The 16,977-nt window shown below is 43.5% G+C and overlaps 1 protein-coding gene across 1 annotated transcript in view; it reads right to left on the reverse strand.

Annotated features, from left to right (window-relative positions):
- Positions 1 to 16,977, reverse strand: part of slc35f3b (solute carrier family 35 member F3b) — a 63,352-nt gene that overhangs the window by 44,305 nt on the left and 2,070 nt on the right. Inside the window, exon 2 of the mRNA XM_048597086.1 lies at positions 14,205 to 14,437. Within this exon, the coding sequence (XP_048453043.1) occupies positions 14,205 to 14,437 (233 nt within the window). The remainder of the gene's footprint in view (positions 1 to 14,204; positions 14,438 to 16,977) is intronic.

Here is a 16,977-nt window from a genome sequence, read left to right on the forward strand (position 1 = left end):
GTTTGCTCAAGCCCAAGTGACCTATCTAGGTAGAGGCAGTAGCACAGTTCCCTATTCCCATGACAAACCCGGAAATCATGAGGTTCTTAGGAATGTGTGGGTTTCATTAAAAGTTCCTCCTAAAGGTTGGTACAGTAGCTGTGGGGTTTGTGGCCATTCAGTTCTCCATTCACAGGGGGCCTTACTTCACTCAGACTGTTTCCTTGAGGTGTTGAGTCCTCCTGAGATCCCTGGGAAACACAGACTGTAAATGCTATGTGCAACGATTGGGTAGGGTGGGGGAGAGGTATTGACCAGGGCTAACCCTGCCTTATTCTCTGGGTCTTAGTGCCCATCCTGGGATATACAGACTACACTGTATCTGCAACTTTAAAAAAAACAAGCTTCTGGCAAGTGTTTTCTCAAGTAATAGCATTTTTCAAATCACACATAAAATTAATTAAAGATAGGACTTGAGTTTCAACATTGAATTGCATCAAGGGTACAGGGCATTCGCCCCATCTTGTCCATTGACAGGGTTTCTGCTCTAAACAAACCACCGCCCATCCTTCTTCACTATATTCTATCTCCTTCGTGCATTTATTACATCACAGCATTCTTGGCAAATTTTGGGGGGCTGGAAACTGCTGAGAAATGCTATCTACAGTTGAATTTCTAACCTATGGTCCCCATACAAGCCCCACATACAGGATTCTATGTAGTATAACATCCTAACACCGGGTCTGTCAAAATATCCATTGATGTTTGACCGCATCTGTTCAGGGTTGGTGTTCATACATGGGGCAGGAGCCAATGTAGGGATATTCCAATTCTTGATAATTATTGGTAACATCAGGAATGCCCCTGTAGGTGTATCGAGTGTGGTTTACACTTGCTCAGTCCGTAATAGGACAAAGGAGTGTTTGGAAATCCAGTGTGTTATATCTTGTCTTAAAATAGACCTGCAGTGCTCCCTGCTGGATAGGTCGGTCAGTGCAGCAATGGTATCCTCTTTAGAACTGATATAGTGCCTTTCATAACCCCAAGCCATCTAATTGGGTTTTATGGCAGTCACTGCTGTATGTAGGAAAAGTAGTGGCCAATTTGAGTATTGCAAGGAGCACAAAACAACAAGATGTTCATGAAAATCGAATCTAAATTTAGATATTGTTTGAGTGTAATAAGATTTAAGAGAACAGATAAGTGCAAGAATAGACTATTCTGCCCATCAAACCTATTCATTGCAGTTTGTAGTTTATGTTCAAGCTCAGTTCCAGTTTCCTGCCCGATCCCCATCTCCATCAATTTCCTAAAAGACCAAAAATTGATTGATCTTACTCTCAAATACGCTTAATAACTTTGCACCCAGAGTCCTCTGGGGGTTACAGATTTCCAATGATTCACATTCACTGTCTGATCAAAGAAATGTCTCCTCACCTCCGTGTTAAATGGCTGACCCCTTTTCCCAAGGCTATACTTGGAAACATTCTGGCATTTGAACACGGTGTGCAGGCTAACACTAATATTCTGATTTATTTATCAGCAGAACGTTACATTGAAGCAAAATGTGCAACAAATGACTGAAACTATGAAACAAGAAACAGGCCACTTGTCTCCTGTAGACATCCCCTGTTTCTGACTCCACAGATGCTGGCAGACCTGCTGAGTTTTTCCAGCATTCTTAGTGTTTGATTAACATCATTTTGTTGGCTTGTTAAACAATGAGATCACCACTCTGTAAGTAGAGGGCATTTCTGTTGGTTCAAAGTGTAACGGGAACTGCTCACAACCTCTAGTATTTACAATATACACAGTATAGTGGTTACTATTTGAGGAATAGTTCAGGAAGCATAATTTTAAAAAGTTGGTGTCAGGAACCATCAGAACTATGGATGAACCTGACAAGTTCACTAATTTCCCTTTCTCATGCCCCATCCTTACCTAGTCCCATTACAACTAAGTGACCTTCAGCTGCCTTCTGAAGTGACTTTATAATCTTATCAGTTGAGTCAAAAAGGAGGCTGCCATTCACAAAAAACTAGTTAAGAAATGCCAGCCCTGCCATTGATGCCCACACCCCATGAGCAAATAAAGAGAATATTCACTGTACCTAAATGAATAGTCAGTGCTATTGAACCTAACCGTTGGGGACAGGTTGAATCCAGAGTTGATGGAATTATCTGGGGAAACACTCCTGGCACTGTCTGTTAAGAGAAAGGTATCAGGAATCCCAGCTCCTTAATGTAGGGCATGTGTGAATTCCCAATGACAAGCCAGCTTTCCAACAGACAGTTTAGCAGGCCCACTTATCGTGACTTTTTAAAATATATATTCTTCTTATTTCAAGGCACATGGGCCTAGGTGGTGTTTATTTGTTTAACTCCTCAGTTACCCTTAGCTGACAGCCTTACTACATAATTTCACAGGGCAGGGGAGTCAAATCATTGTGGGTCTGCAGTCAGGTGGTGACCAAAGCAGGTAAGGATGGGAAATTCCCTTCTCTAAATGACATTAATGAGCAAGATGTGTTTTCACAATAATTAATAATGGTTTTGGTGGTCATCAATGCAGAGATGAGCTTTTGATTCCAAATTTTATTAACCGAATTTAAATCCCACCAGCTCATGTGCTGGGATATAATCTGTGTTCCCCAGGGGGATTATTAGTCTAATGACATTACTGTAGGCTGGGGATCCTGAGGGATTTGGAGCACTGATACTAGTGACCAGTTGGTGCTCCTGAGCCCTCACTCATTGCTAAGTAAGTCTGGCTCAATGGCCAGTTGAGGAAGGCTTGGACAGGCTGCTGATCGCACTGACCCAGCACTGTTTGACAGCCTCATTAGGAAATGGTACTGAGGCAGGTCAAACACCACCATATAGAGCCAGCCCTGCAAATAAAGACCTCCCAAAGGCTGGAAGGGCTGAGGGGGTGCAGGAGGAAGGCCCCTCTACACGTTCAGTTGTGGTTAGTATTGCAAGCTTTCACCTCCATAATTCCATCTCGAGAGGGCTCCAGCCCATACTGCCCTTCCTCAGGCTGCTGCAGGCAGGGGGTTGGGTGGAGGGGTGGGGGGGGGGGGGGGGGTTGGAAAAATCCTCAGTTTTCACTACAGCTGGGGAAGTTCAGCCTTTTTGGAAACTTGTGCCTTTTCCAACAGGAAAGTTCCGCTGAGCACCAGCTGGCGGGGCTGTGGGGCCTTTAAAAAGCTCTCACACAACTTCACACAAAGATGTTGTTGGAACGTGGCCCCTCTGTAGAGCACAGGGTCTCTCAAACATCAATTCAATATTAGGTTTAATCTCAAGGCTGCACTAAAGAGTGTCAGAGCTCTTCCGCTCTGCTTCTGCACCAGCACCAGACTCACTACACCCGGCCTCGGGGAGCGCACCAGCCTGACCAAAAAAAGGACTTGCATTTATTTAGCACCTTTCACACCCTCAGGAAGGCCCCGCTGAAGTATTTCTCAAAGTGTAGTTACTGTGTTGATTTCAGAAACGTGGTGGCCAATGTAGACACAGCAAGATCCCTCAACAAGCAATGGGATAGCCACCAGGCTGACTACTTTAGGGACGGTGGATCTTCAATGTCCACCTGCAACAGCAGACAAGAGATTGACTGAGCCACCATCTCTCATGCCTTGCCCAACATCACCCAGACATCATCTGCTCTTTCTCTTGAGGATGTTTTTTGGGAGTTTTAGACAGAAGTTGCTAGAAAAGCTCAGCAGGTCTGGCAGCATCTGTGAAGAAAAAAATCAGAGTTAACATTTCGGGTCCAGTGACCCTTCCTCAGAACAGTGGGAAGATGCTGCCACACCTGCTGAGCTTTTCCAGCAACTTCCGTTTTTGTTCCTGATTTACAGCGTCCGCAGTTCCTTCAGAATTTGTTCGTGTTCACTTACTAATTTTTCTTTTTTAAACTAATTCAGCAGACCATGTGATCACTTGGTGAATGTTATTCTGCAGCTTTTAATTGCCAACTTGGCTCCAGATTGAAAAAACAATGCACTGAAGTGCCACTCCAGAGATGTGAAATCATTATCCGCATTGGCACTCCCTGTGCAGTACTGTGGGATTGCTGCACTGCCAAAGGCACTGTCTCTCATATCAGGTGTTAAACTGAGGCCTCACCTATCTCTCAGGTGGCTGAGGACGACCCCATGAAAAGGGGAAAAAAATCAAAGAACCGAGGATGCTGGAAATCAAAAACAAAAACAGACATTGCTGGAGAAACTCAGCAAGTCTGGCAGCGTCTGTGGAGAGAAAGCAAAGTTCTAAAGGAGAGTCACTGGTTGGAGTTTAATTTGGGTAAGTGTGCAGTGTTGCATTTTGGTAAAGCAAATCAGGTCAGGGACTGAAACACCTAATGGTAGGGTCCTGGGCAGTGTTGCCAAACAAAGAGACCTTGGGGTGCAGGTTCATTGTTCCTTGGAAGTGGAGACAGAGTAATGAAGAAGGTGTTTGGTACGCTTACCTTTATTGGTCAGTACATTGAGTATAAGAGTTGGGAGATCATTTTGCAGCTGTACAGGACTTTGGTTCGGCCACTTTTGGAATACTGTGTTCAGTTCTGGTCTCCCTGCTACAGGAAAGATGTTGTTAAACTTGAAAAGGGTGCAGAAAAAATTTTCAAGGATGTTGCCAGGGTTGAAGGGTTTGAACGATAGGGAGGGGCCAAATGGGCTGGGGCTATTTTCCCTGGAGCATCGGAGACTGAGCGGTGACCTTAGAGAGGTTTATAAGGTCATGAGGGGCATGGATAGGGTGAATAGACAAGGTCTTTTTTCCCAGGGTACAGGAGTCCAAAACCAGAGGGCATAGGTTTAAGGTGAGAGGGGAAAGATTTAAAAGGAATCTAAGGGACAACTTTTTCACGCAAAGGGAGCTGCATGATTGAAATGAGCTGCCAGAGAAAAGTGGTAGACGTGGATACAATTACAACGTTAAAGAGTCATCTGGATGGGTATATGAATGGGAAGGGTTTACAGGGATATGGGCCAAATGCTAGCAAATGCGACTTGATTAATTTAAGATATTTTGTCGACATGGATGAATCTGTTTCTGTGCTGTACAACTCCTTTCTCCATGACCTGAAACGTTAACTTCACTTTCCCTCCACAGATGCCACCAGACCTGTTGAGATTTCCCAGCAATTTCTGATTTTGACCCCATGAAAGGAGATGTTTTCAAACCTTTATAACCACTCACTGGTTCAGTCCCGGCCTGAATATTCTGGGGACCATATTCTGGAAGAATGACATGGCCCATTTGCAGAGGAGAGTTACTAAAACAGAAACATATAGAGGGACTGAAATAAAAAGGATTGTTTTCCCTTGGAGCACAAAATTGGGGGGAGACTTACAGGAAGTTTAGAAATTGAGGAGGGGGTGTCAGGAACCAGAAGACACAGGTTTCATATAATTGACAAAAAACACCAATGAAGAGGCAAATCTCTTTCTACAATGAGCTGCAGTCACCTGGAATGCACAGTCTGATTGGGAGATGGAATCAGATTCAATTGCAACTTTCAAATCAGAACTGGGTGTGTAAACCTGCGCAAAGGAAAAGTGTAGAAAGTCATGGGGTAGAAGCAGGGGACTGGGAGTAACTGGATAGTCCTTCAAAGTGCTAGCACGGTATGATGGGCTGAATGAGCTATAACACTCTTTGGCTGAGAAACCAGGTGATCAGGCAGACATTTTACAACATGATGCAGCTCTCTTATGGCCCAAAATGGCAGCTGGAAGCTCGAGCATGTTTCCAACAGGAATTGCTCTGCCTGCCTCAAAATGGGACATCCCAAGTTTCCAGGTTTCTGATTTTCCCCACTCATTCACACACACACACCGGGAAGCTGCGATTTTCAGTTTTTAACATGACCTCTGTTGAAACCATTCAAAGAGGCAATCTTGGTTGGAGTCAGGAATTAAATAATGGAACAAGTCCCAACAGGGGTTTGGAGGATTATACAGTGAGTTAGAATAGTAACATTAGTGATCAAAGCCTAACTGCTTCCTGTCAGTCACAGTACAGTAAAGTAGATACAGACACAGACCCCTCACTCCTACCTGCACAGTAAGGTTATCATTCCCAGTAAAGAATGAAGGAGGTCTTTCTGCCACTGCAGCCTGCCTGTCTGATGCCCAGCATTGGATGAGCAGAAATTTCCTCCAATTAAAAATTATGAAGAGTGATTACACTGTTTTTGGACCCCCCACTACAAACTCTATCCATTAGCCACCCATTTTGTCCCTCTTCCTGGCAACAACTGATGCTGAACCAGTTTGTTTAGTCCTGCTGCTGATAAAATAATCTCACGGTTATTTATCTATGCCATTGCCAAGACTGCTTTCCTCCAGTTCTGTAACGTACCCAGATTTCTAATTGCCTCAGCTGATCGACTGCTGCAGCCCTCACCTATTCTACCTCGGGTGTTGACAGTTCCAGTAGCACATTCCTAACCAGCCTCCCATCTTGTGCTCTCTGTAACCATGACCCCATATGAAACTCTGCTGCCACACAATCTCTACCTGCATCAAATCCTGCCGAGACCCATCACCCTAATGCTTGACAACCTACACTGACGCTTGGTTCAGCAATACCCGATTTTAACATTCTCATCCTGTTTTCAAATTCCTCTCACCTCCTCCCTATCTCTGTCTTCTCTTCCAGACTGACAACCCTCTGAGATTACTCATCTCATTCTGGCCTCTTCCCAATCCCTGATTTTAATCACGCCGCTAATAGCAGCTCGACCAGGAGAAGCCTGTGCTCTGGAATTCCTTCCCTAAACTCCTCTGTCTCTTTCTCTCCACTTTTATGTCACTCCTTCAATCCTCTTTATTTGGTCAAACTTCAGTCAGCTGACCTCAAATAGCTCCTTATAAGGAAAGTAAAGGGTTAACAATACCTGTACCCTAAGAATAGTTAATGAGTGTGTATAGAAGAGGCACCAGTCACTGAATGTCAGTCTGTTTTCTCTATTAGCTAATTTGATGGTACCCTGTCTTCAGTTTGGCTTCCACCATGAGTCTAAGGAGCCCGAAGAAATCCTCCATAGTTGTCCTTTGACCGGTTGCTCTACACCAAGCTGATCAGTAGCTGAAAGTTCTTTCACCTCTTGTTCCATAACCAGCTTCATCAGTGGTTTCTTGACTTTAACTGATTTGTCTGCTTTTGATACAAAATACATATTCACGCTCAAGGGTGAGATTTCTCATTTGTGAAATGCATCAAGTTCTCTACTATCAAACACCCCTCATGTTGCAGAATTGCTTGTAGCAAACCTTCAGCTTTAAGTGGTACATCCCCTGGATCAGACAGCTATACTGTTATTGGCTATAAGCAGTGTTTCTTCAGTCGTGGTACACTATCTGATAATATAGTGACACTCGCCCCTGCACAAAGCTTAAAATTAGTGAGATACCCATTGACACAAATTTTCTCTGAATGAAATGTGTGGTCACCATCACCTATTTCCCCTGGGAATACATCTGGCTTTTCTTCTATCACAGTCTGTTTACCTCCTTTGTACAGTATTTTACTTCTTGTTGCTCTGTGACTGTGTGCTATTATGGCATTTTCTGAAAGTGGTGTACTGTTTTATAGATAAAGCATTCTCTTTTTAATAACTGGGCACTGCTTGTGCCTGTGAGGTTTTTTTCCTCTACAATGTTAACAATGACTGTTAGTATCTGATGTCTGTCCTATTTTCTGTATTGGCTTCTCACCTGTATCTTTAGGGGGTTGCATTTTAAGAACTGAATGGATCTTGCTGATCTCCTGTGATTAGGCCGATCCTCTCCTTTTAAGATTAATCTTTGCCGCTTTCAAATTTCTGCTTCACACACCATCTGAGTATCTGCCTCTGAAGTCCTTTTGGTGGTAATAAGTCTGACAGATTTATGAGAAATGCTGTGCCTTGTGAATTCCAACTTTAAAGGTCTGCAGTCACATTTTTTCATTAATCTGTAGAGATCATTGATGAAATTGTTCATGGATGTACCTGGATGCTGAACTCTTCAATCAAATCTTGTGCTTTTAGAATTGCATTTGTTCCAAAGTTAAAATAAATGTCAAAGGCTTTCAATATCTTTTCAAAGTATATATTGCTTATTTTATTCCGCTTCAAGCTATAATGTCATTAGCTACAGTTTCAATTGTATACAAAAGTGTATTTTCGTGTGCTGTTCCTGATTTAGTATCTCGTTTGGAAGCAATTCTGTATCTTAAGAGTTGTTTTCTCCAAGGTGTCCAATTCTGTGTTCTCTTCGGCCCATGTCTGAACTTAAACCTCCTTACAATGTTTCATCTGTTGTCATGTCTTCTTAATGTAATTATTTATTTGGGTTGTGTTGAAGGATTTTAATTCTACAGTACAGCAGTGCTGTTACTATGTATTTCCTTACCCTGCACAACTAAATGGAGGATCCCTATCTTTGGTGAGTAAAGTGGAGAATTTCTACCTGTCAGCAAGTAGACGAATAAATAATTCCCATTTCCTTATTGGCTTTACCGAGTGAATACTGCTGCCTGCAGCTTTAATAAACAGTTCCCATTCTTACAATGACTTGGCTGAATTAATCCCACTCTTTGAGGCTGCACAAGATGAATCCCATTTCCTTAACAAATTTCCCTAGACAATTCCCTCTGTCTTGTGGTGCCACTAGTAATCCCCTTTGCTTCAGGTTTTTTTCTCTTGGACGAGTACGTGATTTAAATAAATGCTTCCCACCCATTGCCAGGATTTAGAAATGGGTCTCCTGCCTTTTCTCAGGGATCTTCCAAAGTTTTCCTTCCGTTGAACTTTGTTTGCTTAGGTTTCCATTTTGCCACCTATGGCTTTAAGTCTGACATTCCTGGGTCTGCGATCTTATTTTAAATTCCTCTGCAGCCCTTTATTTCCCATACCGTACCTGGGCAACTTGGTGCTCACTCGCTTTGATGCTTATCTGAGTTGTCAGTAGTTTGGTTACTTCTAATTTTCCCAACCTGTCATCTGCATCCTTTTTCAAGTTTTTCATAGCACACTAATGATTTTAATATTACTCACCGAGTCTTTCACGCCTGCTTGCTCTCAGGCTGAACCTTGATTTGGGACTGCTCTAACAGATCATCAGTACCCAATGCAATCTGTAACTCTAGGTGTAACTAGTGTTCCAGTTCCATGGAGTTTCTGGCTCTTATTCCCTGCTGTGTATCTCTTAACAGGTTTAAAATGCTTTCTACCATCGACTCTTGATTCTGCCTCTTAAAATCTTGCCATGAAGTTCCCTTCTGCAAGACTCACAAATGTTCAACTCTCTCAAATGCTGAGTGCCTGGTGGAGCAGCATTCATAAAGCTGTGTCTGAAGAATTTTCACATCTCCACACCACACCTCAAGCTTTTGTAAATTGCAGCTAAATGAATTCTGAACCACATGGCACCGTGTTGTAAGATGAATCCTTACCACAGCTTATCGTGTAAGATCCATCTGGTAGATTTGCTGCCACTGTTCTCCTTACCTGGTAGGGATCTGCAGAGCCTGTTTAGTCTGGTGTGATAGATGAAAACCATCCGATAGTTTGATCAGACTTATTTCTTGTCTTAAACAAGAAATAGTTTTTGCGTGATAGCAACTAGGTACAAGTTATGTTGGGGTATGATAAATATTGCCACCGACACTGAGGGAGAAATCAATATTAGCTCCTTCCTTCTTTGAGACCCAAAGGTGTTTTCTCACCTGAGTTCATTTGGCGTCAACACATTGGGTGGTGCTTGAAGCACACCTCAGTATTAACCCTTTTCGTCCCTTACACCCTTATATAACAGCCTCACCTGACTGTGGACCTGATTTTACCACATTCTGTGATGTGGTGTCAATCCTTGTTCTTATTGTGCAATTCTGTTGCTGAGGACAGCAGGGAACCACACAGTTGCAGAGAAAAGTACGAGAGACAAAAATAAGCTGTACACATTCAAATGAAACATGCTGGAAGTTTCTGAAGCAAACAGCAGCATCGTGAGGTCATTCAAAATGAAATGTTTCTACAGTTCTGCAGTCCCGCCCACCACCTCCAGCTTTCAATCTGCCCAGGTCCCATCAATACCCTGTCACAGGATAAAAGTGCTCCATGTCAATGGCTGTCTCATTTTTTGCTTTAATTCACAGCATTTCGAGGCTGGCTGTTCCTCTTCAGAGCATGAGTCATTTTACAAATGCAGGATTGTTTCCACAAACAGCATTGTGTCCCTTAGCTTCCCTCTAAAGAAGGAGCAAATTGATTGGACTTGTTGCTGCGATTTATTGACAGGGGTTCAACACGTGGGCAAATCGAGATTTTTGTTCAGGATGATTGTGGGATCTGTCTGTCCTCTCAGGTAGAAATAAAAGATCCCAGGGAGCAATGTGCGTAAACACAGGAATACTCCCTACGTCCTGGGCTGCACAGCACTGAAACAGGGCTCATCGATTTCATGGTGGGATCTTGCTCTGCACAGACTGCTTGCTGTCTTTCCTAGTTACAACAACAACAATACCCTAGAAGTGCCTAGAAAGCTCTACAGGATGTCCTGACCACGTGGAAAGGTGCTATAGAAATGCAAGTCTTTCTTTCGAGGTAAAAAAAACACGAACCTTCAAGAGGTGATGGCCTAGTGGTATTATCGCTGGACTATTAATCCAGAGACCCAGATAATGTTCTGGGGACCCGGGTTCGAATCCTGCCTCGGCAGATGGTGGAATTTGAATTCAATAAATATCTGGAATTAAAAGTCTAATGATGACCATGAATCCATTGTCAATTGTTGGAAAAGCCCATCTGGTTCACTAATATCCTTTAGGGAAGGAAACTGGCATCCTTACCTGGTCTGGCCTACATGTGACTCCAGACCCACAGCAATGTGGTTGACTCTTAACTGCCCTCTGGGCAATTAGGGATGGGCAATAAATGCTGCCTAACCAGTGACGCCCTCATCCCGTGAATGAACAAAATAAAAGAAAGAACTGTGCTCCGATCCGCTCTTCCTCTTCCCCCCGTAACCTTCAGGAATGGCCAATAAACAATGGGAAAGCTGCCAACCAAATCATTTCAAATATAAATCATAAATAGCTAGCAGTCAGGTACAAATAATTAAAAATGCTAATGGAATGTTGGTTTTTATCTCAAAGGTGACCAGAATGCAAATGGCTGGAAATGATGCTGCAGTACATTGTTATGGAGATTTGGTCAGTGTCCCTGGAGATGGGTTTAATCCTGGACACTGTACCTCAGGAAGGATATATTCACCTTGCAGGGAGAGCAGCCCCGATTTCTGATGAAGGGTCTAGGCCCAAAACGTCAGCCTTCCTGCTCCTATGATACTGCTTGGCCTGCTGTGTTCATCCAGCTCTAATGGTGTTGCCTTTACAAGATTAGACAATCATAAAATGATCTGATAAGGTGAATAAAGAGAATTACCTTTGTCAGAAAGGAGTGTAGATGATTGGGAACATTATGAAAATAAATGTTTTAAATTTCTATGTAATTTGTCACTGGTTAGATCCCAGCCAGAGTGTAGTGGGTTATACCTTATATAGAAATTCAAGCCCTGAGGGGAAGGTGCTGTCTAGACTGACTAGATCGATACCAGGGGTGAAAGATGTCTCTCTCTGATAAGAGAGCGGCCCTATGATCTGGTTAGATTATAGCGACTTAACATCTTCAGCTGCTTCATCAATGACCTTCCTTCCGTCATAAGGTCAGAATTGGGGATGTTCGCTGATGATTGCACAATGTTCAGCACCATTTGCGACTCCTCGGATACTGAAGCAGCCCATGTTCGCGTGCAACAAGACTTGGACAATATCCAGGCTTGGAGTGATAAGCAGCAACTTGATTCACATCACACAAGTGCCAGGTAATGACCATCTTCAATAAGAGAGAATTAAACCATCTCCTCTCAACATCACTGAATCTCCCACTCTCAACATTCTGGGAGTTACCATTGATCAGAAATTGAACAAGACCAGGCAAATAAATACTGTGGCTAGAAGACCTGGTGAAATGCTGGGATTTCTGTGACAAGTAACTCATCCCCTGACTCTCCAAAGGCTACCCTCCATTCAGAAGGCACAGGGCAGGAGCATCAGGCCACCAGGTGGCAGCAGCAACAACAAGATGCATTGCAGTAATTCACCAAAAGTCCTTTGACAGCACCTTCTAAACCCAAGAACTGAACCACTGCTACCACCCCCCCCCCCCCCCCCCCCCCCTCACTCACCCCGAGAAAGAAAGAGCCAGCACCACATGGACTGCAGAGATTCAAAAAGGCAGCTCATTGCCACCTTCCCTGGGGCAATGAGGGCTGGACAATAGTTATTCAACTCATTCACGATACCTGCTTTCTGTGAATGAGTAAAAAAGATTTGAAAGCAAGGATGAGAATTTGTGGCTAGGCTCTGGAATGGTGGAAGGAATCGATTCAATCTAAAATTTCTTAAAAGATGTGGACCCTGAATATGAGCTCAGTTGCGGGGTTATAAGAAGGAAGTTGCAGCTTGGGATTAAATTGCACTCTCCTTCAACGAGCTGACACAGGAATTGATGGATGAACGGCTCTATTTTATGACAGCAGTTGGAAAAGACCAAATGAACTATATGAACTAATATTGTAAACATGTCCCCTCCCTCTCTAAACGTGCTTATTTTCATCCTCAATGGAACTCGATGAAATGTTTTCAGTTCTTCTGATACAGGCTGTTCCTCTCTGAGCTGTTGTTCCATGGAATATATTATCAAACTGGTTTACAAAACATTGAAATGATGGGCTGTGCTGGAAAAGACTTTAAAGTCTGATTGACAATGCCACAATGACTATAGGTTTGAATCTCTCTTCCACATTCCCCTCTGTATGAGTACGTAATCCCCATAGGTTACTCCTAAATGCATGTCCTGCATTTAGATAGAGTCCTCACTATCCTGGCAGTGACTTACAGAGAACGGGAACAGGCTGGAGAAACCTCTCAGAAGAGTCAGCAGAAACAGTTTTAAACTAAAACAATCCAGAAGAACTGCGGACGCTGGAAAATCAGAAACAAAATTGCCAGAAAAATTGCCGGAGCCATTTCGGAAGAAGGGTCAATGGACTCGAAACGTTAACTCTGCTTTCTCTGCTGCCAGACCTGCTGAGCTTTTCCAGCAACTTCTGATTTTGTTTCAGTTGAAAGTTTTAGTGTTTGAGGATGGTTTTAAAAGTGGGCAAGCTGGGAAGAGATAGAGCAAGAGAGGTTGAAGAGAGAGAGAAAAAGGCAGGGAGAGCAAGACAGTGTGGGTTAAAAGGGTGAGCTAACCTCCTTATCTAGTTTTTATAAAAAACTAAACAGTACAGCGTTTGCCAATGCAATCACTGACTATCCACAGGTATGGCTTTGGCAACAACCTCAGCATTAATTTCAGTGAAAATGCCTCAGACACAGTTACACAATGAAGGTAAATATTTGTTTTCACTTGACAAACATCTCCTACCATTCAGGTAGTAGCCATAGCAATGATCCACCCACACGCTCTGTTTTACAAATGACCATTTTACCAACAGATCCTCAAGGATGGTGTTCATGTGAACAATCAGTATAAGTATATTCAGATAATAGTCCCAACAACACTGCCCATTCCTCATTTTAGATATTTTTAAAATCAACCTGTTCAGGTTTGTTATAACACATCTCTGAAAAGGTGGGACTTGAATATGGATCCTCTGTCCCAAAGGTAGGAACACTACCACTGTGTCACAAGAGTCCTCTGTTACTCATTCTATACTTACTGCCATGGAATGCAATTCTCTGTGGCTGGATCCCCAAATCTCCACATCGGGATTCTCATTTCACCACACCTCGATTCCTAAGGCCCACGTTTGAATTGCCACTTCTCTCAAGCTGGAATCCCAAACTTACAAACCTGGATTCCCAAATCTCCACACCTGGGATCCCAAATTTCCAAACCAGGATTCCCAAATCTCCACACCTGGGATCCCAAATTTCCAAACCTACATTCCCAAGTTTCCACACCTAGATTTCCACCTTGCTACAGGTGGCTGCTGGATGGTGTGAAGTAGATTCAGTTTTGGGGAAGTTCTAGTTCTGCAGTTAAGGTAGATATTAACCAATTTTTCTCGATGCGCGTTGGCAAACCCATCAACCTACTGACTGTGAAAGCACAGGATAGGTCAGTGTGAAGAGTACAGTGCAATGGGCTGTGGGACTCACTGGAGGAACGGAGAGACCAGGGTTGGTAACCATAATAACCGGTGATCCTAAGGATACGTTCCTCAATGGAACTGAGGCCAGCCGAGGAGATACTGCTCAAATCCTCAAATGATCTAGATGCTTTCAGATCCTCCTTGATGCATTCATCCACGACCAGGTATTTGAGCTGGCGGAGCTGGGGGCTGACATCTGATAATCTACGGGGGCTCACATCAGGAGATCTGCGCATAATCCTGCAGGAAAAAAACAAGTTTGTTTTTATTCCAAATATACACCTTTTTTACAAAAGAAAATTTTTATGCACATACACAATTAATGAAACCGTTCAGATCTATACTGTCTTTACTTATAGAGAAAAAAACAAAGTTTTGCTTTCTCTTTTTACAGTGAACCTGTAGGCATTTATCTGAGGCATTGGGAGGGTCTGATAGCTGAATGAACCCCCGTTACACTTTGTCAGAAAAACCTTACACAGTGGTCCTTCCCCATTACACCTTGGTAGCAGCTACCCCAAGCTTTATTACTTGCTTCAGTGTGTGGTCCTGGACTATGGAATGTGACAGTCTGTAACAGTCAGTTGGGGTTAACCTTTGAACTGGAACAGCTGCAAGTTTCAGGCAGACCAAAGGGTATCTTTCGCCAAGTTGATGGTACACCCCACTCCAGGTGCAGTTGATGTTTCTCTCGGTGTGTGTCCTGGGGAACAGACCCTAGAGCACAGACTTCTGCGTCACAGAGCTGTTCAGGACGAACCTTGACAAAAACCACTGCTTTTCTCTCCAGAAATCCTTTGCAAAGGCACGATTGAGAGGGAGGTGTATGACAGTCCCATTCCCAGCCCCTGGAAGCTGCTTTGAGGGCAGCATGCAGGGGCTGAGGGAGTCTGGACACAGCATAAAGGATCTCACAGAGAGTCACCTACTCACCACCAGCCAGGCAATGTTCGTACAAGTACTGGACAAGAGAGAGCAAAGTCACTGCGCTTCTGCTCAAAGGGCACTGTGCAACTGGTTAGAGAGGAATAAGGTTGTTGTAGATAACACAGTGTGGGGCTGGAGAAACACAGCAGGCCAGGCAGCATCAGAGGAGCAGAGAAGCTGACGTTTTGGGTCTGGAACCTTCTTCTCAATATCTCTGAATAAGATTGCTCTGCTGCTTTTTAAAGGAGACTGACCACTACCTACTTGTAATGGGGAATAAGGTCAACCTGGGACAGAGGAACATAAGGATTTTGTTTCTGTTTAAAGAGGAGGAAAGTCACTGTGCTTTTGATGTAGGAAAGGAACATTACTGTAACTTAAGAATCAGGTTAGAGGGAAAAAGGTCACTGTGTGTTTAGGTAAACAGGAAAAGGTCACTATGCCGCTGATTAAAGGGGAACATTATCACTGTGGCTCTGGTTAAAGGGGAACAATGTCAGTGTGTCTCCGGTTAAAGGGAATAATGTCATTGTGTCTCGTTAAAGGGGAGCAATGACACTCTGTCTCTGGCTAAACGTGAACAGTGTCACTGTGCATCTGGTTAATGGGGAACAATGTTAGTCTGTCACTGGTTAAAGGGGAACAAGTCAAGGTGTCTCTGGATAAAGGGGGACAAACTCACTGTGACTTTGGTCAAAGGAGAATAATGTCACTGTGTCACTGGTTAAAGGGGAACAATCTCACTGTGTCTCTGGTTAATGGGGAACAATGTCACTCTGTCTCTGGTTAAAGAGGAACAAGGTCACTGTGTCTCTGGTTGAAAGGGAACAATGTCACTGTGTGTCTGGTTAAAGGGGAACAACGTCACTGTGTCTCTGGTTAGAGGGGAACAATATCACTGTTTCTCTGGTTAAAGGGAACAATGTCATTGCGTCTCTGATTAAAGGGGAACAATGTCACTGTGTGTCTGGTTAAAAGGGAACAATGTCACTGTTTCTCTGGTTAAAAGGGAACAATGTCACTGTGTGTCTGGTTAAAAGGAACCAATTCATTGTGTCTCTGGTTAAAGGGGAATAATGTCAACGTGTCTCTGATTAATGGGGACAAATGTCACTGTGTCTCTGGTTAAAGGGGAACAATGCCACTGTGTCTCTGGTTAAATGGGAACAATGTCACTGTATCTCTCGTTAAAGGGGAACAATGTCACTGTTTCTCTGGTTAAAAGGGTACAATGTCACTGTGGGTCTGGTTAAAGGGGAACAATGCCACGGTGTCTATGGTTAAAGTGGAGTAATATCACTGTGTGTCTGGTTAAAGTGGAAACATGTCTTGGTTATTCTGGTTAAACGGGACTAATGTCACTGTTTCTCTGGTTAAAACGGAACAATGTCAACATGTGTCTGGTTAAAGGGTAAGAATGTCACTGTGTCTCTGGTTAAAAGGGAACAATGTCACTGTGTCTCTGGTTGAAAGGGAACAATGTCACTGTTTCTCTGGTTAAAAGGGAGGAATGTTACTGTGTCTCCGGTTAAAGGGGAACAATGTCATTGTGTCTCCGGTAAAAGGGGAACAATGTCACTCTGTCTCTGGTTAAAGGGGAATAATGTCCACGTGTCTCTGGTTAAAGGGGAACAAAGACACTGTGTCTCTGGTTAAAGAGGAACAAGGTCACTGTGTGTCTGGTTAAAGAGGATCAACCTCACTGTGTCTCTGGTAAAAGGGGAACAATGTCACTGTGTCTGTGGTTAAAGGGGAACAATGTCACTCTGTCTCTGGTTAAAGAGGAACAAGGTCACTGTGTCTGTGGTTAAAGGGGAACAATGTCACTCTGTCTCTGGTTAAAGAGGAACAAG

Source organism: Rhincodon typus, chromosome 5 (genome assembly GCF_021869965.1).
Source record: "Rhincodon typus isolate 14 chromosome 5, sRhiTyp1.1, whole genome shotgun sequence".
Taxonomy (NCBI): Eukaryota; Metazoa; Chordata; class Chondrichthyes; order Orectolobiformes; family Rhincodontidae; genus Rhincodon; species Rhincodon typus.